The sequence below is a fragment of the Labeo rohita genome, chromosome 3, assembly GCF_022985175.1.
Source record: "Labeo rohita strain BAU-BD-2019 chromosome 3, IGBB_LRoh.1.0, whole genome shotgun sequence".
Taxonomy (NCBI): Eukaryota; Metazoa; Chordata; class Actinopteri; order Cypriniformes; family Cyprinidae; genus Labeo; species Labeo rohita.
In genome coordinates, this window is record NC_066871.1 from 1,609,037 (window position 1) to 1,636,037 (window position 27,001).

The 27,001-nt window shown below is 34.8% G+C and overlaps 1 protein-coding gene across 3 annotated transcripts in view; it reads left to right on the forward strand.

The window, feature by feature from the left end:
- coro7 (coronin 7) overlaps positions 1 to 26,361 on the forward strand; it is a 199,173-nt gene extending 172,812 nt beyond the window's left edge. The window contains exons 10-31 of one of the 3 annotated variants that reach the window (XM_051100932.1): positions 12,941 to 12,995; positions 13,091 to 13,148; positions 13,237 to 13,382; positions 14,467 to 14,562; positions 14,731 to 14,832; positions 14,912 to 15,059; positions 15,879 to 16,054; positions 16,140 to 16,248; positions 16,873 to 16,959; positions 17,047 to 17,189; positions 18,306 to 18,410; positions 18,502 to 18,587; positions 18,687 to 18,828; positions 18,933 to 19,022; positions 19,311 to 19,427; positions 19,625 to 19,760; positions 19,858 to 19,949; positions 21,991 to 22,077; positions 25,193 to 25,277; positions 25,665 to 25,801; positions 25,912 to 25,977; positions 26,191 to 26,361. In XM_051100932.1, the coding sequence (XP_050956889.1) occupies positions 12,941 to 12,995; positions 13,091 to 13,148; positions 13,237 to 13,382; positions 14,467 to 14,562; positions 14,731 to 14,832; positions 14,912 to 15,059; positions 15,879 to 16,054; positions 16,140 to 16,248; positions 16,873 to 16,959; positions 17,047 to 17,189; positions 18,306 to 18,410; positions 18,502 to 18,587; positions 18,687 to 18,828; positions 18,933 to 19,022; positions 19,311 to 19,427; positions 19,625 to 19,760; positions 19,858 to 19,949; positions 21,991 to 22,077; positions 25,193 to 25,277; positions 25,665 to 25,801; positions 25,912 to 25,977; positions 26,191 to 26,292 (2,365 nt within the window). In that variant the 3' untranslated portion in view covers positions 26,293 to 26,361. Of the gene's footprint in view, positions 1 to 12,940; positions 12,996 to 13,090; positions 13,149 to 13,236; positions 13,383 to 14,466; positions 14,563 to 14,730; positions 14,833 to 14,911; positions 15,060 to 15,878; positions 16,055 to 16,139; positions 16,249 to 16,872; positions 16,960 to 17,046; positions 17,190 to 18,305; positions 18,411 to 18,501; positions 18,588 to 18,686; positions 18,829 to 18,932; positions 19,023 to 19,310; positions 19,428 to 19,624; positions 19,761 to 19,857; positions 19,950 to 21,990; positions 22,078 to 22,167; positions 23,280 to 24,552; positions 24,712 to 25,192; positions 25,278 to 25,664; positions 25,802 to 25,911; positions 25,978 to 26,190 lie in introns of those variants that run through there. The other 2 variants (XM_051100919.1, XM_051100925.1) reach the window with 2 other exon arrangements.
- The last annotated feature ends 640 nt before the right edge of the window (positions 26,362 to 27,001 follow it).

Here is a 27,001-nt window from a genome sequence, read left to right on the forward strand (position 1 = left end):
TTCTGCCAAAGTTTTATAAAAGTCGTCCACTACCTTTTGCCATGAAAGAACGGAGGTGGAGAGGGAAATTTGTTTGATTGGATCCTCTACCACGAATAGCCGCATTTAGCCACATTTAGCCACGTTTAGCCGCTAAACTTGCTAACTAGCACATTATTAGGAAAGGCAATCGCAAAGATTCGTAAAAAAAACCCTTATATTCACTTCTGCTGTAAGTGAAGCTGGATCACGAATGATTTGTATGAACATAGATGGATATATGTAGATCGGGAGGCGCATTCCCTTCACAAACAAACGTAATTCACTGCATCTTCAGCAGCTCAGATGTCGGAAGTAAATGACGACCACTATGTTCATTATTACATCCAGCAACACAACACCTCAATCGCTCAATTCTTGTCTAACTTACATCCCTGCTCCGGCATCAAAACATGGAGGTTAGACTGTTACAACTGATCTGAGGTAAGACGCTCATGTCAATCAACTATCGTGGGAGCGGCCTCTGTCGGTGTGACACAAGAGAATGGCTCGATTTGAAAAAGGGGACATTATTTTTACAGATGAATTAAAAACCACTGCATGGATTTTTACCATTACAGGGTAGATTTGTACATACACTGCCAACACACATTAATGTTCAAATAACATGTAAAAGTGAACTTAGCATTCGATGATTTCCTTTAAGGAAATCTTAGCCACTCTAAGTGAAGAGAAGGTGTTCTCTAAGATCGATTTCGCTCAGGCATATCAGCAGGTTATGATATGATGACTCGAAGTATACAATGATTAACACACACAAGGGACTCTATGTCTATATTCATCTGGCATTTGGCATTAGTTTGGAGCCTTTTATTATTCAACGGATTATGGAACAACTGATGAAAGACCTTAAAGTTGTTGTATATTTAGATGATCTGTTGATTGTGGGTAAAGATGAGCAAGAACATCTAGTAACCCTCTGCTAAATTCTGCAGCGTCTACAAGACTCAGGAGAAAGAGTAAAGAATGTAAGTGTGAGTGTGGGCAGACATGAACTGAATATCTGGGTCATGTGATAGAGTCAAAAGAGTGCACCCCCAAGCCTCGGTGCCCAACCCTGTTCCTGGAGATCAACCTTCCTGCCGATTTTAGTTCCAACCCTAATCAAACACACCTGTCTGTAATTATCAAGTGCTCCTTCAGATCCTAATTAGTTGGTTCAGGTGTGTTTGATCAGGGTTGGAGCTGAACTCTGCAGGAAGGTCGATCTCCAGGACCAGGGTTGAGCGCCCCCTCCTCTATGACTTACTAATCCAAAGATATGATCTCTCAAATTTCATGCCAATGTAAAGTGTATGGGACTTTTTTTGCCCAAAATTTTCTCCCGCTGTACGACCATCATACGACCAATCATAGCACACCTCTCCTCAATAAGCCACACACCTCATTCATGGGTGTACGATAAACAATGCGGGATGATTTACGCGGCAATGTTTCGTAAGAGCAAATAGTAACACTAGATATGTACATTTTCTGAAGAAAATGTGGGTCATGTGAGATTATCTGAAGAAAAGTTGAGTGGTGCTTGCTGTGGCAAAACTTGGCACCGTAGCCAACCACCATGTCTGTAAGATGTTGTGGAGCTGAGATGCGGCTTTCTTATTTTGCTATACCGTTCCTAGGTTCCTCTAAATGGTTGCTTGTGGGCACACAGAGTGTGGGTACACATTTACCACAATGATATTCACAAATTAATTTCCCGCCTGAGTCAAAAGAGCGTACCCCCAAGCCTCTATGACTTATTAATCCAAAGATATGATCTCACAAATTTATGCCAATGTTAAGTCAATGGGACTTTTTTGGCCCAATCTTCTCGCCCATTATATGGTCATTGTACGCCCGATCGCTTATAAAAGTCATAGCACAGCTCTCCTCAATAAGCCGCACAGTTTGAGACCTCATGGATCTACGACAAACGGTGCAGGATGAGTTACATGCCAAAGTTTTGTCTGGCTGAATAGTAATAGTAATACGTACATTTTCTGAAGAAAATGTGGGTGATGCTTGACGTTTATTTATTTATTTTTTTAATTAGATGGGATTTCAAGCATGTTTTAACTCAGCTAATAACTATTAGCATGTAGCTATTCACTGCTAGCAAGCAGCAGTCACAATGATATTACGCAGCGCCTGAAAGTGACCGGCACTAAGTTTGTGTAGATGCAGAGTTGCCGGCTGTGTAATATCATTGCGCCATGGTACGGCAGCAAAATTCCTTGATTATTACACTGAAATGAGAGTATAGTTCCTAGCCATATCGACCTAGAAAATCACTTTCATTTTTCATTTTTCATCCGTCTTTGTATACGATGTAACTACAGAAGAGTCAAGTTTTAAACAGGAAAAATATCGTCATTATATATGGTCATTTTTGAGCGAGATGCTAACGGTCTAATCAGTGATCTATGCTAAGCTATGGGGAGTTGGAAAATGAGCCTATTTTCAAAAAAAGTGGGGTGTTCCTTCAAGGTTAATTGGACGTTTCAGGTTCTTCAGATCAGTGTTTTGGTTCACCAGTTCTTAAATGTTTAATACTGAAGAACTAGAGAATAAAAAGCTTACGTGGCACTGAAGATGGTTCTGTTTGACTGTGTTCTGTTATTTTGAGCTCATCTGGTTTGGTTTGGATGGGTGTCTTAGGCTGCAGGTGGGCTGTTTGTTCTCAGCCTCCACTAATCAGATCTGGATTTGTTTCCTGAAGTCTTGTCATGGTTATCGCAGCCCACACACACCTGTTTGGCAGGACTAATGCTGAGAGAACTACATGTTTAGAGAGCCTGTTGGTTTCCGAATGACCCACGTCTGTCCCGGTGGATGAAATATAAATTCCACCCTACATTTCCTGCTGAATATTCTGTTTCTCATGCAAATATGTCACATTACAGAAGTCCATAAATTAATCCAGATCTCAGGCTACATATCGAACGTTCTTGGAAGAGGAAGTTGTCCTGTACTCTCATGTAGATAATCATAAAGCTGCTGTTTCCCACACTGTTGTGTGCGTGTGGGAGAGTGTATAAAAGCATGGGGATTTACTGCTGATAGTGACTGATGCGGTTCAACAAGACTTACACGCGCTACTCAGTAGCCCACGTCCTTCCCAGACACATGTACACAGGCCCTGAGGCTTCAACTCTTACATCATACACATATAGCTTTCATTACATGTACTGCAAAATAAAGTGAATGATGCTAGTGAAGAGATTTTTCACTAGCATAAATGTTTGTTGTTTAAGCCTCACAAGCAGTGTTGACACTTTAAACTAAAATTAATTGATGTGATGTGTGACTTCAAGCAGTGACTGAAGGCGGTGGACTGCAGCAGTGACTTTCTTCAGCGCTGTAACCTCCAGACCAGCCTTATTAACATCCTCCATTACTGTGTTTAGACACTAGCATACTACTTACTGTACAGTATGTACTGTATACTGCCTGAACTGTATTTTTAAATAGTAGATACTTTATGCAGCAACAGATGTTTCAAACTGTAACTGTCGCACCATGTTAATTATTATTACTTAAATTACAAAATTGCGTGTACTTGATCACACTGGAAATGAAAGGCATTTCATAATTTCATTACAGAATATTTGAATTTTCTGTAAAGGTAAAAAGGTAATAATTTTTAGCCACGCCCACTGTACTTTATCACAGATGAAGCTCGTCCCACAGGCATCTTTCACACAGCTGTCTGTCTCCGTCCCTCTATTACACCTGCATATCTATACAAACACACGGCTGGCTGTGTTCAGGCCTCAGGGCCTGTAGTGTGATCATATAATCCCAGCCTCCATCATCATAATGAGAGTAATAACGTGGCTTTATCTGCGGATCTTGAACGCACCTGCAGGTTGTTTCATGGCTCAATTGGAGTTTAATGACAGCTACGATGCTCCTGAGGCCACTGCCGGGATGATGTTCCTGCCAAATTCCTGATACCTTTCTGATAAGAATGCTGTGCTGCAAAGAGCAAAACAAATTTCACCCACTGACGCTTACATTTGAAGGGCTGTGTTCAGAACGGCACGCTGCTTATACAGATTCTGTGGTTTGTTGTGGGCAGTATGCAAATTGTCCACATGCATGAAATATGAATACCTGAATACTGGAAGAGCTCAGTTTGAGGTATGCACACTTTCCAGGTACTGCATTGTATAATTAGCTCTGATTATGATCTTCTTGACTGATTACTTCACTGAACTTAAAAAAGCTAAATGTGTTTTTTACACAAAACTGAAGTAGTAAATTTTTTTTTAACAATTATTTTGTTTTAATTAATAATTTAATTAATAATTAATTTTGCAATTTAATTAATCATTCCATTTTATTAGTATCAGTGTTGTTCTTTTTATAATAATAATTATAATAATATTGTAATTCATATTTTTTAATTATTAAAGCAAAAAATAATTAATTGTGAAAAAACGTTATTATGTTTGTGGTATGTTTATGTGTCACCCAGCAAAAAAACAAAAATAACAACAAAATCTAAATAAAAACATTAAATAAGTATTATTTAAATAGAGATTAGTATGATAATTAATGTAATTAATAATCATTATTAAATAAAAAATATTATTAAGACAAAAATAATTGTCAAATAACTTCACTATGTTTCACATTTAATGTGTGGCATCCTGTTTAAAAAAAAAAAAAAATTAAATATGTCATATTTAAATAATAATAATAATAATAATAATAATAATAATAATGAAATTATTAATTATTGTTTAAATTGTTAAAATAAAAAAAATTAAAGCAAAAAAGTTTAAATATGCTGTTTTGATTATCAAAGATGAGTTTGTTGCATGTTTAATTTGAAACGTCACTATGTTTCACATTTAATAATGTGTGGCATGCAGTTAGCAAAATAACAAAAAATGAAAATAAAAATGTATTCAAAGAGTAATATTTAAATAATAATATTAATAATAATAATGTAATTATTATTTAAATTGTTAAGATTAAAAATAAAGCAAAAAATATGAATTGCCAAATAACCAAAAAAAAAGTTATATTTAAATAAAGTAATAATAACAATAATATTAATAATCATCATTATTATTATTATTATCATTACTATTAATGTAATTAATAATAATTATATATTAATTATGACCTAATACACTGTATAGCCACACTCTAGCAACCATCTACAGTACCTTAGCAACCATACAATCACATAAGTGCTATATCAGCACCAGAACATCATACAGAGATGGGGTTAGGCTCTTCTGACTTGGGTGGGAAATTACTCTGTAAATATAACTGTGGTAAATGTGTACCCATACTCTAGCAACCATTTAGAGGTACCTAGCAAATATAAGATATATAATATAAGAGGAACCTATAGCAAAATAAGAAAGCCACATCTCAGCTCCACAACATCATACAGACATGGTTTGTCAAAAATATATCTATAGATACAGTATGCAGTAAGCTAGTTTAGTTTTTCATTTTAAACAAAGCCAAACATGACCACAGTCTTTTATTCAGCACACGTATGAGGTGATCTAACCGTTTCTGCTAATTGAATGTGTACTCTGTGTGTGTGAGAGACTGTTGTTCTCTGTGTCCAAAGACGGCTTACATCTGGATTAGGGGCTTTCTCAAGCGTGACGTCCCTCGGGCCCACAGTGCAGCAGCACACGTGTGTGTCGTTGTGTGTGAGTGCTTACAGCTTTAGCCACTCAAGAATGACGTCCCGGAGTGTTTTAGCGTTCATTCATGACGGCCCGCCATGCGAACCGGACTACTGTCTGGAGCTCCAAACGCACACACGGCGTCCGCCGGTGTGGGAAAATCGGTCCTGGGTTTAGTTGCACTTGAGTAAAGCGGTGAAGTGAGGCATATCTGCCTTTATGTGTGCAGTTATTCCTCCCACAGGACAGTCGAGGTGCTCAGAGGCTCCTTTTTCATTGCTTAGACTGCACTATAACTCATGTGTGCTTCATTTAGATATCAATTTGTGACTGAGATGTCTCAACTAAAATTCTTTTGGAAAAATAGATGCAAATTAGAGAATAGTACGAGTATAGACTTGTAAAATACTGACATTGTATAATTATTATATAATAAATAATGCAAATATATATAAATATATATAAAACAACATCTTTTAGTTTGGGATAATATAATGAGAAATGTTGAAAGACTTTTGATTGCGAACTTTGGTCTTTTGGCAAATCTGAGCATAGTTTGAGATGTTGAGCTCTTGTCTTGTTTTCAGGAGAAACCTATAAGAAATAGACTACAGCAAAGTTCTCCACTGTCTAGGAGAAACAACTGAGAAATATAATGAATTTGATGAGATCTTTGTCTTTATATTGACATCTCTGACTTTTGTTTGTAGACTTAAAAAGCTGGAGACTTCTCCATTTGCTGTTGCTTACTGTCTAGGAAAAACAGTTGAGAAATTAAGGAATTAAAGAAAGTTTAAGGAGTTGATGGGAAATGTTCGAGTTTATACTGAAATCTCTGACGTTTGATTGAAAAATGTGTTGATTTGGCAAATCTGAACAGTTTGAGATGTTCTTTAGAAGTATCTGAGAAGCAGTCAACTTTAGCAAAGTTCTCCATTTGCACTCAGTTTAATCATAATGCTGTCTTGGAGAAACAACTGAGAAATACAATGAATTTGATGTTTGAGTTCATATTGAAATCTCTGTTTGCTCTCTATTTGATCCATTGTTGTGTGGGCGAAACAGTTGTGAAATTAAAGAATTAAAGAATATATAAGAATGTGATGAGAAATATTTGAGTTCATATTAAGATCTCTGACTTTTGACTGAAATTTACAGAATCTTGGCAGTATCTTGGAGTTTTGAGATGTTTTTGAGATCAGTTTGAGATGTTGAGATGTTTTTCATTTTGACAGTAGACTTTAAAAGCAGAAAAACTGCTTTCTCTGAGATCTGACTTTTGATTAAAAATTTTGGTATCTTTTTTTTTTGGCAGTTTTGAGTTTTGAGATGTTGTTGAGATTTTTAACTCTGATGGGGTCTTTGCAGGAGAAACATCTGAAAACAAGAGACTTCAGGAAAGTTCTCAATTTGCTCTCAGTTTAATCTTAATGCTGTCTAGGAGAAAGAAATGAGAAATATAATTAATTTTATGAGATGTATGAGTTTGTATTGAAATCTCTTTGAGAGAAGGAGACTTTTGTGTGTGCTTTCTGTTTAATCTATTGCCATCTAGAAGACACAGTTGAGAAATTTATGAATTAAAGAATATTTAAGAATTTGAAATGTTTTGAAATGTAAAATTTTTGAATGAAAATGTTGGTATCTAACTCTGCTTTAAAGATCTTTAACTCTGCTGGAGTTTTATTTGTAGGAGAAACATCTGAGAACAAGGAAACTTCAAGTTTTCAGTTTGCTTTCAGTTTAATCTTAGGAGAAACAATGAATTTGATAAGTTGTTTTTCATTTTGAAATCTTTGATTTTTGGAAACTGGTATCTTGGCAAATCTGAGCACAGTTTAAGACATTGTTGCGACCTATTCTGAAACTCTACTGGAGCATTTTGAAAACAGCAAACTTTGTTTGCATCTGTTTAATCTAGTTTAGTTTAGTTTAGTTTATTGATTTATATAGAACATTTAAAAACGACAGGGTCGAACAAAGTGCTGTACAAAATTTAAATTCTAAACTCGATAGGAAGCCAATGCATACTAATCGAAATTGGAGTGATACTTTCTGTCTTTTTGGCCCCTGTTAAAAGTCTGGCCACAGCATATTGGACCATCTGGAGACAAGATAAACAAGACTGAGTGATTCCTAAGTACAATGAATTACAATAGTCAAATCTTATTGAAATAAATGCATGAATAACAGTCTCCAGATCCTTAAAAGAAGAAAAGATTTTATTTTAGCAATCCTCCTAAGCTGGAAAAATGCTGATTTCACAACTGAATTTATCTGTTTATCAAATTTGAGTGTCGGGTCAAAAATAACATCCAAGTTCCAAGCACAAGTACCAACAGTTTTAGTTATAGAATGCAAAGTTTTGGAAAGGATGTTTGAGTTCATATTGAGATTTCTAACTTTTAAATGAAAACGTTGGTATCTTGGCAAATCTGAGCTGTTCGAGACATTGTTGAAACTTTGAAAGCAAGAAACTTCTGTTTGCTCTATTGAATCTATTGCAGTCTAGGAAAAAAGAGCTGAGAAATTAAGTAACTAAAGAGGACTTAAGACTGTGATGAAAAATGTATGAGGTCATACTGAGATCTTTGACTTTTGTTTGCAGACTTCAAACTCTGTTTGCTCTCTATTTAATGCAGTCTAGGAGAATCTAAGAATTTGACAAAACATGTTTGAGTTCATACTGAGATCTGACATTTGATTGAAAACTTTGGTTATCTTAGCAAATCTGAGCACAGTTTGAGAAGCATCTGAGAAACAGGAGATATCTGCAAAGTTTGCTTAGATTAATTTTAATGCTGTCCATTTTCTCTCCATTGAGTCTCCATTCAGTCTTGCTCTCCATGGCTGTCTAGGAGAACCGTTTGAGATTTAATTAGAAATGATTGAGTACATATTGAGAATCTTTTTCTGAGGAGCAAAACCTGAGAAGTCTCCATTTGCTCCTCTTGTTGCTGTTAATGAGAAACAATTGGGATATATCTGCACTTTTTATCTTTATCACTTATATCTTTCTGGGTCTCCTGCATCAGAAATCTGCAGATGAAAACATTGTTGAAGTGTGGTGGTGCACTGTGGGAGGGAACGGTGTGGGAACGCAGGAGGTGTTTGTGTATTTCCTGGAGAAAAACTCCGACATGGGAACGCGAAGTTGCGCTAACAAAGCGTGGCAACCCCTTACCGACTTCAGAGGCCCGGGGCGAAGACGGGGGAGGGAAGAAGTCAACCGTCAAACACTCCATCCCACCAATCACTGCAGGCAGGAGTAGCGCAGGAAGCAAAGCCTGCCGATCCACTGCAGGGCTCGGATCCAAGCGTGCCATTCAGCTGATAGAGATGAGCGTGACCTGACATGTCGATGTTTTCACCGCTACCTCACTTCTGCATGACACTCTGTGGGAGACATGAGTAATTAGTACTTCATTAGTGAGTAAACACAAGGAATAATGGTCGTCTTTAAGTCATGCAGGTGTTTTCATATCCAGGATATTTACTGACGTTAATCCCTGGATTGTGCTGAAGGTCACAGACATGTTGGCTTGTAAACTTTGGTGACCTTCTTAGGAAAAGGTCACCCTAACATTAAAAATCTGTCACATGACTTGTGAAGATTATGAGTGCTTTTATACAGGGACGCTATAGGGCTGTTGAACTGTATGAAGAAAAACAAAAGCATCATAAAAGTTGTCCATATGATTTGTGAGTTTAAACCTTTGTGCGAGTATCAGTCATTCCAGACAGATTCAGGTTTTTAGTGAAAGATGAACAACCACCATCGAGTGATTTCTGAAGATGGTTTTATTCAGGTAGATGGATATATATTTATATTGTACTGTATATTATTTGTGTAATTTTCATTAATGTGACCCTTCAGAAATCATTATGCTGATTTGCTGCTCAAAAAACATTTCTTATTAATGTTAATCAGTTATTAATGTTGAAAACAGTTGTGCTGCTTCATTTTTGTGTGGAAACCGTGATGCATTGTCTGTTTTCAAAACGATTTAAATAGAAATACAGTTTTTTAGAAATACAGTCACCTTTAATCAATTTAATGTCTTTGTTGAATAATTTAATTACAAATTTCAATTAAAAAAAGGCTAAATGTCTGAATGGTAGTGTGTATATATACTTCTCAAAATGATTTAAGAATTAATTTTGTTAAATTAAATGTATATTAATTGTATTAAATTAAATGTATTTTAATTTTAGTTTATTTTAATTAATAATAATTATAAAACATTTAATTAAATAATATTTAATTACGTAATTATTTTAAATAAAAATTAGGTTATTGTATGGAATAACAATACTAAATATCGAAACCAGTACAATAATATTTATATAGTAGTAATATATCATATATACCAAATGAAATGGGCTGTAAAAGTTTATTTAGTCAAATTAAATTAGAAAAAAATAGATAAATAAATAAAACACTAATTCTTAAATCTCATTTAATTCAAATATGACATTTTGAGTTATATAAACTACCTTTATGGGGTTTTTTTCCATTCTTCTTGGGTCAAATAAATCTTTCCTTGCTAAACAACAATAATAATAAATAAAAATAAATAAATAAATCATAAATTTAAAAAAAGAAAATCAAAAAAGTCAGTGATCACAAAATTCTGAATGGTAGTGTATATTTCTTAAAGTGCTGCAATTGTTTTATATTTATTAAAATAAATTAATTTTAAGTTTATTATGTAATAATAATTAAAATAATTACTTAATATTTTATTAATCATTATTTACATAAATATGAACTTGTATTAAAAAAAGTAAATATACAGTTACATATATATATATATATATATATATATATATATATATATATATATATATATATATATATATATATATATATATATGAATGGTAGTTTATTGCATTGAATAACAATACTAAATATCATCACCAGCATAGTTATATTTATATAGTAGTAATGTATATAATATATACAACATGTAATGGGCTGTAAGAGTTTATTTTTGTCAAATTAAATGAGCAAAAATAGTTAAATAAATAAATAAATTGATAAATTAATTAATAAAACACTAGCTCTCAAATCTCAGAAAAATTTTTTGGGTCAAATGAACACACACACACACACACACACACACACATTTGTTCATTTTATTAAATAAAATTAGAAATTAAACTCCACTAGCTCTCAAATATGACTTCAAATATGACATGTTGAGTCACATGAACTACTTTTATGATTTTATGGTCTTTTTTTTAACTGTTCACTGTATATATTCATATATGGAAATGAGCAGCTTGCCAATTCTTCCAAAAATCTGAATAAAACCCATGCAACATGAGCCTGTAGCCTACATGATAACAGAATAAAACATTAAAAGTTACATAAGAGTTTTTAAGCAAACACTCCTTTAAGAGCTGGAGGGCTCAATCGCCTTAACTCCTATCTTTCTGTAGTATTTTGCGGTGTGTGATCTGTTACGTCTCACGCTGCGCGCTGATTGATGTGGTTGAAAATGTTTGATCTGGTTTCTTCGAGTGAAGCGGGAAACACGCCCCGCTCCCAGCATCAGCAGCAGCAGCAGCATGTGACTCAAAATAGACGCTCATGTTCGCGTTGTGACCCCGGCGGCACCCATCGGTGAGTCGCGCCACCTCGGCCGGCTCGTGCCTCGGGCGTCAGGGAGCCACAAATGAATGTGGCTTTGTATGTGTGAAAGAAAGCCAGATGCAACACCCAGATTGCAGTCTGGGGTCAAACGGACAGATTTAAACGACACCGATCTGATGTTTGCGAATGTTTGATCAATGAAATTGATCGTTGAAGAGCTGATGTGGGTTTCTGCGTCGATGTGAGCTCTTTTCGCTGCCTATTCTGCCACTTAGTGGCCGCAATATTATTTCCACTGCAAACAAACACGTTACTTACTTTTTCCTCACTTCGACTTCAGCGTCTTTGAATCCGCTTGATTTAGGATGAAACAACCCGTGGTTGTTAGTGACGTTATTTGGTGCATAATTCGTCGTTTGTACTGCAGACAAGAGAGATGCAAGGTTTTACTAATTGAACAGTCAACCAACCAGATCAAGAGCCTAGCGACTAATCAGACAAAAACTGAACTAACCAGAGCCGTATTTCAACGGTTCTTCTGAAACTAACCAGAGCACCATGGCAACCACATAGAAACAACCTAAACCTTATGTCAACAGATCGCTTTTTCTTCAGAAAACTACTATACATATATCACAATCTCTTCAAAGTAGAATTTTTTTTTTTTTTTTAAATGTTGTCTGTTTTTAATATCTAAAGGTTTAAAATGACAACATGGGATGAAAATTCAAATCAGTCGGCTTAAAAAAACACGTTATATTACGGTATGTGTCGCCCCCTCATGGTGGCCGCCATTTTGAGTGTTTTAAACTGCAAGACACATGATATGTGACCCTGGACCACAAAACCATGAGGGTCTGTTTTTTTCATTAATTATCATCTGAAAGTTAAATAAATAAGCTTTCCATTGATGTTTGGTCTGTTAGAATAGGAAAAGAGATACAGCTGTTTGAAAATCTGTAATCTGGGGGTGCAAAAAAATCAAAATATTGAGAAAAACGCCTTTAAAGTTGTTCGAATGAAGTTCTTAGCAATGCTTATTATTATTCAGAAATTAAGATTTGATATATTTACGGTAGGAAATTTACAGAATATCTTTATGGAACATGATCTTTACTTATTATGCTAATGATTTTTGGCATAAAAGAAAAATCGATCGTTTTAACCCATACAATGCGTTTTTGGATATTGCTACAAATATACTTGTGCTGCTTAAAGACTAAATGATGAATTTATTGACAGCTAATATGTCTGCACGATGAATATTTCTATAATGACATTATTGTTTAAATGTTTGGGGACTGTCAATTTTTTTTTTTTTTTTTTTTTTTTTTTTTTTTTATTATGTTAAAGCATTTTAGGCTCACCAAGACTATTTATTTGGTGAAAAATACAGTAAAATCAGTAATATTGTAAAATATTATTGCAATTTGAAAGAACTATTATATATGTGAATATATTTTAAAGTGTAATTTATTTTTGTGATGAAAGGCTGAATTTTCAGCATCATTACTCCAGTCTTCAGTGTCACATGATCCTTCAGAATCATTCTAATATGCTGATATGCTGCTTAATAAACATTTCTGACAATTATGTTAAAAACAGTTGTGCTGAAATTCTCTGTTCATCTTAAATTTTCTGTCTGATTTTTATCTGCAGGACTCTGATGCCGCTGTTTGATCCAGACTCTGGACTGCTTGTTGTGTCTGGAAATGTATGTAACCATTTATTAACATACTTCAAGATTTTTTTAATGATTGAAGTTCTTTATCTTCAATATTAATATCATCAATAATGGTGTTTTCTCAGGGTGAGAGTGTGATTGACTGTTTCGAGGTGAACAGCAGTGAGCCCTTCCTGTCTCAAGGTAACAGATGTTTTTTCTTGATGCTCCTGTTTTTGTTTTTTCATGTTTCATGAGCTCATCTCTCTCTGTTGGTCTCTGTCGTTGTCAGTGAGTCACTGTTTGACGGACGCGTCGACCCGTGGCGTGGCTCTGGTGCCGAAGCTCGCTCTGGACATCAGCTGCTGTGAGGTTTTGCGTCTGATGCAGCTTACTGATAACGTCATAGTGCCCATCAGCTACCAAGTGCCTCGCAAGGTGAGAATAAACCCACCGCAGACACTAAATAAACACTTCCACATCTGCTAAACTGACTGTATAAAAGCTCATAATGCACTTGGATTGTCTTACAGTAGTTATGATTGATAAACTGATAACATGCAGCAGGGATGATATTAGTTGTTTATAATTATTTACAATTACAAAAAGTGTTATTATTGTTGTTGTTGTTAATAATAATAATAATAATAATAACAGTAATAATACAAGAAATTGATACAATCCTTAAAAGTAATATTTCAGTTTTCCTATTTTGTTAAATTTTACTTTTAGTATTTTCCAATAGTAACATATTTCTTTGTTTTTCTTAATTTCTTTAAATTTTATAATTTAAATGTAATTAAATTAAATCATAATATAATGACTATTAATATTACTATCATTATTATACTATTTATTACTTATCTTATTATTATACTATTTACTACAATGGTTTTATTGCAGTAGTAATATATTTCTTTGTTAAATTGTTTAATTTAGATATTTAAACACCATACTACTACTACTAATAATAATCATTATTATTATTATGAATGCCAGAAATAACAACAACAATTATTATTATATTTATTATTATTATTATTATTATTACAAGAAACTGATACAACTATAAAAAATATTTTAATTTTCCTATTGTTTTGTTACATAAAAATATATATATATATATATATATATATATGTATACACATTGTTTTTTTTACAGTATAGTAGTATTTTGCAATAGTAATATATTTCCCTTTTTTTCTTTGTTTCTTTAATTTTTATAATTTAAATAGTAATAAAATGAAATTAGAATATAGTGATTATTGACTATTAATATTAGCATTATTTTACTTTTTTTATTTTTGTTACAAGTTTTAGTACAGTAGGAATATATGTCTTTTTCAAATTGTTTGGTTTACTAATTTAAATACTAATAACACAAAACTACTGCTACAAATTTATTATTGTTATTAAATATTAGTTTTTTATTTTTACTATTTTTAAAAGGTACTTTTAAATTATTTACAGCTGGTCTGAACATGTTGGGTGTTTTAGCCGTTATATGTTTTTTGTGTATCAGGCAGGACAGGACTTCCATGCGGACTTGTATCCAGACACTGCGGGTCAAACTCCGGCTATGACGGCAGAGGATTGGTGGAAAGGAGAGAACAAACAGGTACTGACCACTTTTGTTTTATTCATGGGGAATTCAATGAATAGCAAAGGGTTTCTTACTGAAAATTGGTCATTATGAGAAAAAAAGTGTGAGGAAAAAGAAAAGGTTAGTCAAACTATATTAACTTTTTATGATATATTTAACTCTTTAATACGTGCACTGTTACAGGTGGAGCGGGTCAGTCTTCACCCAAGCAAGAGGCCAAAACCAGCCACTCCATCAGCTCAGGAGACAAAACCAAAGGATCTTCCCCGTGGCAAGAGCAAAGAGGTTTGTGGGAGGAACATGAGGAGAAGTATTTACTTTATAGGAATCATAGTCTTACAGTGTCTTTTTCTGTTTTTCTCAGGAGGCCTCGACCTCCAGCAGTCCCCTCACTACGCCTAGCAGCAGTGCTGCCCCATCCCGCTCCCCGTCCTCCACCAGCGGTCTGTCGTCCGGCTTCCTGCCGAGCCCAAGCCCCAGTCAAAGTTCCCGCGCCATCCAAAGCATGCTAGGTCAGTCACGTTGACTTTATGAAAAATATTCGAGTAACTCGAGTAACTTGAATACCAAAAAATCAGTGAGGCAAATTATTTGCCTCAAGGCCTTATTTATTCCTTTTACTGTAACTACACACAGAACACTGTGTTTCCCACAGGCCATTATTACTGACACACAAACTGATGAACGCTGGACATATTTAAGACCGTAAATTAATGGTGGTTAGTTATGATGTCCCTAAATTAGCTATGATTTGTGAAAGACTAGGTGCCATTTATGTTGATTGTCTCATTCTCTCTGTGACACACAGAAAGTTAGAAAGTTAGTGAATTTCAAACGAGTGCCTCAGCATGATTACAAATGTGATACTGATTTTATGCAACAGTTCATCAACAAGAAGTTAATAAGAGACTTACGTTTTAGACAGCATATTGCCTGTTTTTTGCTCTATTTCGCCAACAAATAACCATTACAAACACAGCCACAGCACTGTTTTGCATCTTTGAGCAACATGATGGTGTTTCGTTCTTAAATGAATCACCTGTTAAATGATTCAGTTCATTCGCAATGACTCGCTTAGTTAACAGTGACTTGCTGGCACCTACTGGCGTTATTGATTTCACATTAAAAGCATATTCATTTTAAAAATTCATATGATCAATTTAGTGCATCCTTGCTAAATAAAAGTATCAATTTCTTTCAAAAAACAAAATCTGACTGACCCAGATTGATGCCAAATATCATCAAAAGGCTGAACCACATCATGAAATAATGTTTTTAGATGTGCAAATTCTCCCCAGCTTTTATAGTAAACAGCTTTATGTGATTCTTAGGCCCGAGCTCGAAGTTTCGTCACATCCAGGGGGCCGTTTTGCACCGGGACACTCACATCACCAACCTGCGTGGGCTTCATCTGACCACACCGGGAGAGTGTGACGGCTTCTGTGCCAACGGCCAGCGTGTGGCAGTGCCTCTCGCCATCGCCGGAGGGCAGATTGCTGTATTTGAGGTGCGTCACTGCATTCACTGTTCTTTTCTACTAAATCTTTTATTCATTTACGGTAACTTACTGCTGCATCTGTCTGCTTTTGCAGCTGTCCCAGCCTGGAAAGCTGCCGGACACCGCACTGCCCACCATCCAGAACTCCGTCAATGTGGCCGACTTCTGTTGGGACCCCTTTGACAATCACAAGCTGGTTGTTGGTGAGTTTTCACTGGGCATTTCAAATCGACCATATAAAAGTAATTGTTCTGATTCAAAAATCATTAGGATATTAAGTAAAAATCATGTTACATGAAGATATTTCGTAAAAATTTCCTACTGTAAATATATCATAACGTAATTTTTTGATTAGTAATATGCATTGATAAGAACTTCATTTGGACAACTTTAAAGGCGATTTTCTCAATATTTAGATTTTTGCACCATCAGATTCCAGATTGTCAAATAGTTCAAATCTCAGCCAAATATTGTCCTATCCTAACAAACCATACATCAATCGAAAGCTTATTTATTCCGTTTTTATTTACCATTATGGCTGGTTTTGTGGTCCAGGGTCACATATGTTGTACCTGCTATTTATGCCCTTGTACCGCCATGGCTTTTAACTGGGGACCCATGAGTTTAAATCTCATGTATCCTGTCTGGAACACGTCAAAGTCATCATTCTCTTTAAAATCAGAAGAAAGTGTAGTAGTTTGTAGTAAATTAAATGTCTGAAAAACAGTTATATCTTCAGGCATTTCTTGAAAAGAAACCTAATTACACGCTGTCTAAGCACTGAAATCTGAATGTCAGCGCTGCTCTCTGATGTGTCTGTCTTAAAGCCGGTGATGATGCCAAGATCCGCGTGTGGCAGATTCCCAAAGGAGGCCTGACGGAAACCCTGACTGAGCCGGAGTGTGTTCTGCGGGGTAAGAAACTGGTACATGTGACCTCTGAATGGTAGTATCTGTAATTCTGTAGTGTGTTTAATTGACACACACCTTGACTAATGACAGGACACACTGAGAAGATCTACTCCATCAAGTTCCACCCGCATGCATCCGGCCTGTTGGTGTCCTCATCCTACGACCTCACAGTGAGACTGTGGAACCTGGAGAAGGGAGAGGAAGTAAAAAAACTCAGCGGACATCAGGACCAGGTCTGTCTGTCTGTCAATATCTATCTACAGTTGAGGTCAAAAGTTTACATAATGTTAATTATTTTACCAAAATAAGAGGGATCATACATAATGCATGTTATTTTTTGTTTAGTACTGACCTGAATAAGATATTTCACATAAAATATATTTTAGTCATAGTTGTTCATGAGTCCCTTGTTTGTCCTGAACAGTTAAACTGCCTGCTGTTCTTCAGAAAAATTCTTCAGGTCCCACAAATTTTTTAGTTTTTCAGCATTTCTGTGTATTTGAACCTTTGCCAACAATGACTGTATGATTTTGAGATCCATCTTTTCACACTGAGGACAACTGAGGGACTCATATGCAACTATTACAGAAGGTTCAAACACTCACTGATGCTCCAGAAGGAAACACGATGCATTCACCAGGGGTGAAAACTTTTGAACAGGATGAAGATGTGTACATTTTTCTTATTTTGCCTAAATATAATATTTTTTTCATTTAGTACTGCCTTTCAGAAGCTTGCATGTTTCCCAGAAGACAAATAAGTTAAATTGACCCTGATATTAAAATTCAAGAAGTTTTCACCTCTGGCTCTTAATGCATCCTGTTTCCTTCTGAAGAATCAGTAAGTGTTTGAACCTTCTGTAATAGTTATATATGAGTCCCTCAGTTGTCCTCAACCTGAAAAAATAGATCTCAAAATCGTACAGTCATTGTTGAAAAGGGTTCAAATACACACAAATGCTAAAAAACCAAAGAATTTGTGGGACCTGAAGGATTTTTCTGAAGAACAGCAGGCAGATTAACTGTTCAGGACAAACAAGGGACTCATGAGCAACTATCAATAAACAAAAAACACAGCTGTGGATCATTCAGGTAAAAACACAGTATTAAGAAGTGTTTGTAAAGTCATTTTTATAAATTCAACTATTATTTTCTCTTGTGGACTATATGTAAACATCTTTTATGTGAAATATCTTATTCAGGTCAGTTCTAAATAAAAAATAACATGCATTTTATATTATCCCTCTCATTTTGGTAAAATAATTAATATTTTGTAGACTCTGCAAGACCTCAGCTGTATCTATCTGTTTATCTATGATTTGTTTTATTTATGATTGTGTTCTCTCTAAGATATTTGGCATGGCTTGGAGTCCAGATGGGAAACTGCTGGCCACTGTGTGTAAGGACGGAAAAGTGCGCCTGTACGACCCACGCAAGTCCACCTTGCCCATCCAGGTTTGTTCAGCACCAGGTTAATATTATTAAACTTAAAAAGCAGAATAAAATGTATCTTTTTGACAAAGTTTTACCATCTTTGTCTATGCAGGAGGGCCCAGGACCTGAGGGCCAGAGAGGGGCCCGTGTAGTGTGGGTCTGTGGTGGCAAGTACTTGCTGGTTTCAGGATTTGACAGGTATAGTATACTCCAAAAATTAGGCAAAATGATTATAGTATTAGTACTAGCAGTGACTCTCTAGCTCTAAAAGAGTTTTAATGGCTTTTTTCTTTACAGTCGCAGTGAAAGACAGCTGTACCTGTTCTCCGCTGAGTCCTTGGCATCCGGATCTGTGGCTTCTGCCCCTGCTGATGTGTCTCCCTCAACTCTTATCCCGTTCTATGATCCCGACACCAGCGTCCTCATCCTTACTGGAAAGGTGCGTGAGTGTGTGTCTTTGTTGAACGTTAAAATTGGCCATTTGGCTTACAGTAACAAACAGATTCATCCAACAGTGTGTTTATTTATCCATTGGTCTTCCAGGGTGACACACGTGTTTATATATACGAGATCGTGCCTGAAGCGCCGTACTTCATGGAATGTAGTAGTTTTCATTCCTCTGAACCACACAAGGTACTGCTGTTGCTGTTATGTTGTAATATTTCTCTGGTCTTTATATTATTATTGCTGTGATTTCAAAAAGAGGTCTTATTTTACCCTAAAAATAACAGGAAAATTAATTTTGTTTTGTATAAAAAGATGAAATGTACTGTCAGGATCCTTAAAATCAGAACAATTCATATTTACATAAATGTTCCTATTTTAATATTCACAAATTCTCATTACTATAACCAAAAGACTAATATGTGCATTAAAGACATGCAGAAAGCAGACTGTTTTACAAGTGTTACTCTGTTACAGGGGTTGTGTTTCCTGCCAAAGACTGAATGTGATGTGCGTGATGTGGAAGTGGCTCGAGCCGTCCGACTTGGCAAAACCACCATTGAACCCGTGGCCTTCAAAGTGCCTCGTGTCAAAGTGAGAGAGACCTTCATACCAGAATCTAAAAACTAAAAATTATTAGTAATTGTATCACTTTTTTTAAATTATACTATGTCTGTATTTCCTAATGCCTTTAGCCTGATCTTTCCTGAGTACTTTTTCAGCTTTATATTCTAGTGTTTCTCATGCTGAATGAACAAATGTAAATATTTGAATCTGTCTTGGCTCCACAGAAAGAGTTTTTCCAGGATGATGTTTTCCCGGACACTGCAGTGTGGTGGGAAGCATCTCTGACAGCTGCTGCCTGGCTCTCTGGATCCAACGGACAGCACCGCAAAATCAGCCTGCGGCCCAAAGACATGATGCCTGGTACAGCTCAACATCACCAAACACAACTCAAACAATACCTGTCGGCTCTATAAATATGGTGTTTAAATACCCTTCCTTATCGTCTGTTTTCTTTCAGTGAGTGAAGCACCGAAAGAGGCTCCTGTTAGGAAGTACCTGCCCTCCTCCGTCTATCTGGAGGAGAAAACTGATGAACAGAAGAAAGAGGAGGTGTCTGTCTATCTATCTATCTATCTATCTATCTATCTATCTATCTATCTATCTATCTATTTATCTATCTGTCTGTATCTGTCTATCAATATCTCTGTCTGTATTTCTATATTTCTGTCTATTGTTTGTATATTTGTTCATTCTGTCTGTTTGTTCTGTCTGTCATTTCTATCTATCTATCTATCTATCTATTTATCTGTCTATCTGTCAGTCAATCATTTGTTAGTTCATTCTGTCTGCGGTTTGTTTGCTCTGTCTGTCGTTTGTTCTGTCTCTATCTGTCTTTTGTTGGTTTGTTCTATCTGTCTTTTGTTTGTTCTGTCTGTCTGTTTAACTCTCTTTGTCTATTGTTTGTTCATTCATTGATTCTGTCTGTGGTTTGTTTTATATGTCTATCATTTGTTCTGTCTGTCTGTCTTTCATTTCTTTGTTCATCCATTCATTCATTCTGTCAATCATTTATTTGTTTTGTCAGTCTCTCATTTGTTTGTTTGGTTTGTTCTCTCTCTCTATTGTTTGTTTATTGGTTCATTCTGTCTGTACATTGTTTGTTCTGCCTGTCTGTCGTTTGTTCTGTCTGTCTTTCGTTTGTTTGTTTGTTCATTCATTCTGTCTGTCTGTCTGTCTGTCTGTCAGTCTCTTTGTTTTGTCAGTCTCTATCTATATTGTTTATTTGTTTTTTTTATTTTTTTGTCTGTTTGGTCTGTTTGTCTGTCATTTGTTTATTCTGTCTGTTGTTTGTTAATTTTGTCTGTCTGTTGTTTGTTTGTTCTCTTTGTCGTTTGTTTGTTTTGTCTGTCTGTCATTTGTTTGTTTTGTCTTTCTCTTGTTTGTATGTTCTGTCTTTCTGTTGTTTGTTCTGTATGTCTTTCATTTGTTCTGTCTGTTGTCTGTATGTTCTGTCCATCGTTTGTTCTGTCTGTCGTTTGTTCTGTCTGTCTGTCGTTTGTTTGTTCTGTTTGTCGTTTGTTTGTTCTGTCTGTCCGTCGTTTGTTCTGTCTCTGTCGTTTGTTTGTTGTCTGTCGTTTGTTTGTTCTGTCTGTCTGTCGTTTGTTCTGTCTGTCGTTTGTTTGTTCTGTCTGTCTGTCGTTTGTTCTGTCTGTCGTTTGTTTGTTCTATCTGTCTGTCGTTTGTTCTGTCTGTCGTTTGTTTGTTCTATCTGTCTGTCGTTTGTTCTGTCTGTCGTTTGTTTGTTCTGTCTGTCTGTCATTTGTTCTGTCTGTTGTCTGTATGTTCTGTCCATCGTTTGTTCTGTCTGTCTGTCGTTTGTTCTGTCTGTCTGTCGTTTGTTTGTTCTGTTTGTCGTTTGTTTGTTCTGTCTGTCCGTCGTTTGTTCTGTCTGTCTGTCGTTTGTTTGTTCTGTCTGTCTGTCATTTGTTCTGTCTGTCATTTGTTCTGTCTGTCGTTTGTTTGTTTTGTCTGTCTGTCGTTTGTATGTTCTGTTTGTCTGTTGTTTCTTCTGTCTGTCGTTAGTTTGTTCTGTCTGTCTATCGTTAGTTTGTTCTGTCTGTTATTTGTTTCTTCTGTCTGTCGTTTGTTTCTTCTGTCTTTCGTTTTGTTTCTTCTATCTGTGTCTCTCGTTTGTTAGGTCATTCTGTCTATAATTTGTTCTATCTGTCTTTTTTGTTCTGTCTCTCTCTCTCTGTTGTTTGTTAGTTCATTCTGTTTGTCATTTGTTAGTTCTGTCTGTTCATCATTTGTTAGTTCTGTCTGTCTGTTGTTTGTTTTTGTCTGTCTAATGTTTGTTTTTGTTTGCTTATTCTGTCTGTCTCTATCATTTGATTGTTTGGTTTGTTCTGTCTCTATTATTTGTTTATTTGTTCATTCCGTCTGTCAGTTGTTTGTTTGTTCTGTCTGTCAGTCGCTCTGTCGTTTATTCATTCTGTCTATCATTTGTTTGTTCTGTCTGTCTCTGTCTATTGCTTGTTAGTTTGTTTTTTGTTTGTTCATTCATTCTGTCTGTCGTTTGTCTGTTCATTCTATCTGTCTGTTTGTTCATTCATTCTGTCTTATTCATTGTGTGTATGTGTAATTCTTGCAGTTGCTCAGTGCCATGGTGGCGAAGCTGGGAAACAGGGAAGACCCTCTGCCTCAGGAGTCTTATGAGGGGGTGGACGACGAGGAGTGGGTGAGTGAACTGACTACACACACACACACACACACCAGATGATTCATGACATACTGTAAACCATCTAAATCCTGTCTGTGCTTGTTTCAGGACGACTAACACACAAGCCTTGCCTCGCGGTCCAGTCAGGGTGTCAGCAGCAGACACGGGACGTGCCTGCTGTATTTGTATCTTGCCATTCCAGGGTGCCAACGTACCTCCTAACCGCTCCTCATCCCGTCGCTTTTAGCTCCATACAGCCTGCTGATTCATTCTCACACACTCCTCCATCCGTCTTCTGGATAATCCACCCGTCATCTCTCTGCATTGGTTTAACTGGAGTATTAATATCTCTTATTAACGGTTAAAATGATTCTTCACACTTGAACACATTCATATGCATAGCTCAGACGTTCATCTCAGATGCATGATGCACATTTTACAATACGACAGGGTATTTTCTGTGTCAGTTTGAATGACCGCCATCAGTTTTGACTGTATAATGACTGCATGATAGCACAAGCCTTCCTCGATCTGTAACAAAACCTCTCTCTGGATACTTTCATTGGTGAAATGTGCACTTAATACCATTATTTGACTATCAAAATGGTTGAATGTACGTTTAACATTGATATTGTGGTAATTTGTGGTAACTCCTTTCAGTGCGAGAGACTATTCATGTTCTTTGCAGCATTAGATATCTTTTAATATGTCTGGAACAAAATCGTCTGTGTACCTCTAAATGAATGATCTGGAGACTGTTGTAACTGCTCCTTTTTAAACTGGAAAATACACCTTTCTGTGTATTTCCTTCTGCTCAACCTCATCAACAGTATTAACAAATCTACTTCACAAGGGTATTTTCTCCAATAATCAGGTCTATCACAAGGCAATACAACTAATTTAGTTTTTTTGTTTTAACAGAACATGTTTACATAGGAATCGTGCATGTTGTGGCACTCGTATCGTGTGATGTCCTGTGCTTGACATGTAACCATGTAGTCACAAATAAACGGTAGATGTTAACAGATATAGTAATGGTCTGCTAAATGTTTTTTAAATGTGAGCTCATTTTGTTACCAATCTGAGGTTTTTGGGATGCTTTTTCACAGCACTTGTAATCGCCTTCATTTTAATACTTTATAGGCAATAATGTTTTTCACTCCTCTTTTGAATGAAATCAGTCTTGTGGGAATGTTGCCTCAAAATAAAACCTTGAGAGCTAAGAAATATGGATTGAGTGTTGTATTTATTGATGGTCATCATAATCGTGTTGTAATTATTACAGGTGTTAATGTTACAAATTATTATTATTTCTATTATATTATTATCATCATCATCATTATACAATGTATTAATAATATAATTTAATAATATAAACATTATTATTATATAATGTATTGTTAATAATTGTATTTTATTATTATTTTTCTGTATTTGTTATATATTTAAGAACTAGTTATAGACAATATCTGGTAATATTAAATATGGTAAATTTCTTTTGTTTATTGTTATTATAATTATTAGATGTATTATTAATAATTATACATTTTTAACTTAATTCTTATTCTTAATATTCTTATTGTTATTACTGTAATTTATTATTATTAATAATAATAATAAAATCATCATAATCATCATTAATCAATGTATTATTAATAACATAATTTATTAATAATATTGTGTTATGATTATATAATGTATTGTTAATAATATAATAATATATTATTATTAATAATAATATTTGTGATTATTAATAATAATATTTTATAATTATTATTTCTCTGTATTTTTTCTATATTCAAGAACTAGTTTTAGACACAATTCCCATCTGGTTATATGAAATATGATCCATTTTTTGTTTATTATTATTATTATTAGTCATAGTAGTAGTATTTAAATTACTTATAATTTATTATTATTATTATTAATAATAATGCAATAATCACATCATTATTTAATGTATTATTCATAATATAATTTACTAATATAATCATGTTATTATTTTGTAATGCATTGTTAATAATACATAATAATAATAATAATAATAAAAGTTTATTATTATTTCTCTATATTCAAGATATATATATCTATATTCAAGAACTACTTATAGACACGATTCCTTCTGGTAATATTAGATATGATAATTTTTTATTGTTATTATTATTATTATTATTATTATTATTATTATTAGCTGTAGTAGTAGTATTAACAGTTATTAATTAATTTTTTTAAATATATTTTTTAATTTAATTTTAAATTATTGTTTTTGTTACACCATTTATAAGCAATAAACAAATAATTAAAATGTTACACTAAAACATATCTTATTTTACATATAGTAAGCCATAGTTTACAGGCAATTCGATTATTAGAGTTTTTCAAAGAATGTAAATATAGATTATCAACTTCACTGAAATTAAAAATGACTGTTTTCTTACTGGCCATCCGGGTTGTCCTGCGTAATGACGTCAAGACCGTACGCCTCCACTCGATCTGAGCGGATCATGAATGTCCTCCAGCCAGCAGGTGTCAGCGTGTGTTGTGTTTTCGTCTCATTTCTTCGCCGGTTTCATCAACCTTGATGGAGTTACACGTGAAAAAACACTCGTCCTAAACTGAGCGGTTTAACGTGGTCACAGCTGATAAATCATGGTATGTTCATGTATTCATTATCGATCATCATCATGTTTTGATTTTGCGTCGGTAGCTCTGTATTTCATCTCTAGAAATGCTAATAATGGATCATTCTGTATCAGATCTTCTTATGCAACGACCTTGTATTTCATTTCTCAAGATAGAAGTAATGTCATATTACCTTACAAACATAAAATTGTTTGCATAAGCGATTAATGAATCTTTACGACCGCAGAAGTCATATAAAGATGATTTAAAGAGGCTGTGTACTCGTGAAGCAGTGTATTCAATATATTAGCCTAAATACGTGCATTTATCATTTATAATTGTGTTTATTTATCTTATAATGACACATTATTTATTATGAAACATTTCTATTGAAACTTTTTATTCTAAAACAAGTTTTGTTTGCTTTACTTAAAATTGAAATCTCTAGCTTGCATTTGTATCATACTTTCTTAATGTTTTGTTATATTTGTGTGTTTTTGCGTTCACACAGGCCAAATATCTGGCTCAGATCATTGTGATGGGGGCTCAGGTGGTGGGACGAGCTTTTGCAAGAGCTTTACGTCAAGAATTTGCAGGTCAGTGCAAATAAACGCGATTTTATGTTTATTTATATTCATATTTTATATAATTTCGGTTGCATATTAATAGTTAATAGCATATTAATATGCTTAACATTTATTTTTGTAACTAATATTTGTTATGCATGTTAATATCTGCTTAATTCATAAATAAATACATTTATTTTATGTAGTATTTCCATTAAATAATCACCAGATATTATAATATAATTATGATTATTGTGAATTTAAATGTGGTTTTCTAATTTTCAGAGGTCTTAGGTTATGACAACATTGCAACATAATATACTTAAGTGTCTTAGCGTGACTGATGTTGATCTCCAATATGAGGAATACTCTATATGTGAAAAATGACTGTCGTATGCTGTGTGAATGTGAATGCAGCCAGTCAGCGGGCTGCTGAGGCTCGGGGTCAAGCGGGCAGACAGTCTGCGGCTGCGTCTAGTTTCACGGGAATGACTTTACAAGAAGCCCAACAGATACTGAACATCTCCACATTAAAACCAGAGGAGATCCAGAAGGTAAGAGTCTGGTTTTATTAACAGTTTACAACATAAATGAGTTCAGCATTACAATATTGTCCTTGTAACCAATTTAATTTTTAATTTAAACGCTTTCATTTTCTCCTCAGAATTATGAGCATTTATTTAAAGTCAATGACAAAGCTGTTGGCGGTTCTTTCTATCTTCAATCAAAGGTAAGCAATGAGAATTAATCGATCAAACTGATTTTTGTTATGTGATATGTGCTGTTTTAGATTTTCTTTTTCAAAAACAGGATAGTGGTCTGAGAAACTCTTGGTCACTTATGGATTTTGATCCCACTAAATCCAGATCTTCAGCTGTTCTGTAGTTTTCTGCATTGTAGAAATAATAATAATGAATTTGCGTTTGTCACGGACTTGTTGTAGGTGGTACGGGCTAAAGAGCGTCTAGATGAAGAACTCTCCATTCAACAGCAGCATCAAACCAAACCACCAGACCAGCAGCAGCAGGACCAGCAGCAAACATGAGCTCCATCCTTTCACCCCTCCACTGTAATTATGACCCAGACCCCCAATAAAACTTGATCTTTTTGTACATTGACATGTCAATCATTTCTTTAATCATCAGTCAGAGTGGAGGAGTACTTTCTGGACAGTACTTGGAAGGTAATTTATCCTGAGGTCTCGTTGGACTTCATCCGGGAGCTCCTGGAACTTTCTAACATGTTTAAAAATGTACGTTACTCTTTAAAAGTTTGGTGTCTGTAAGATTTTTCTTCTTATTTTCTCTCAAGGCTGCATTTATTGGCTCAAAAACACAGTAAAAACTGTAATATTGTTAACTGTTATTGCAATTCAAAATACCACTTTTCCATTTAAATATATTTTAAAATGCAATTTATTTCTGTGATGCAAAACTGAATTTTCAGCATCATCACTGCGGTTTTCAGTGTCACATGATTCTTCAGAAGTCGTTCTGATATGATTTGCTACTCAAGAAACAAAACAGAAAGTTCAAAGGAACATTTGAGTTAGAAAAGTTGTGTAACCAAAAATGCCTCCTTGTTGAATAGAAGTATTCATTTTTTAAAAAACAAATTTGCTGACCTCAAACTTTTCAAAAGTAGTGTGTTTATTTAAATCCATCCATCTGTTCATGCTGGAAGGAATGATCTGGATTAAACATAAGGTAGCAGCAATATTTCAGGCTTAATGTAGATTACCACAGATGGTCATT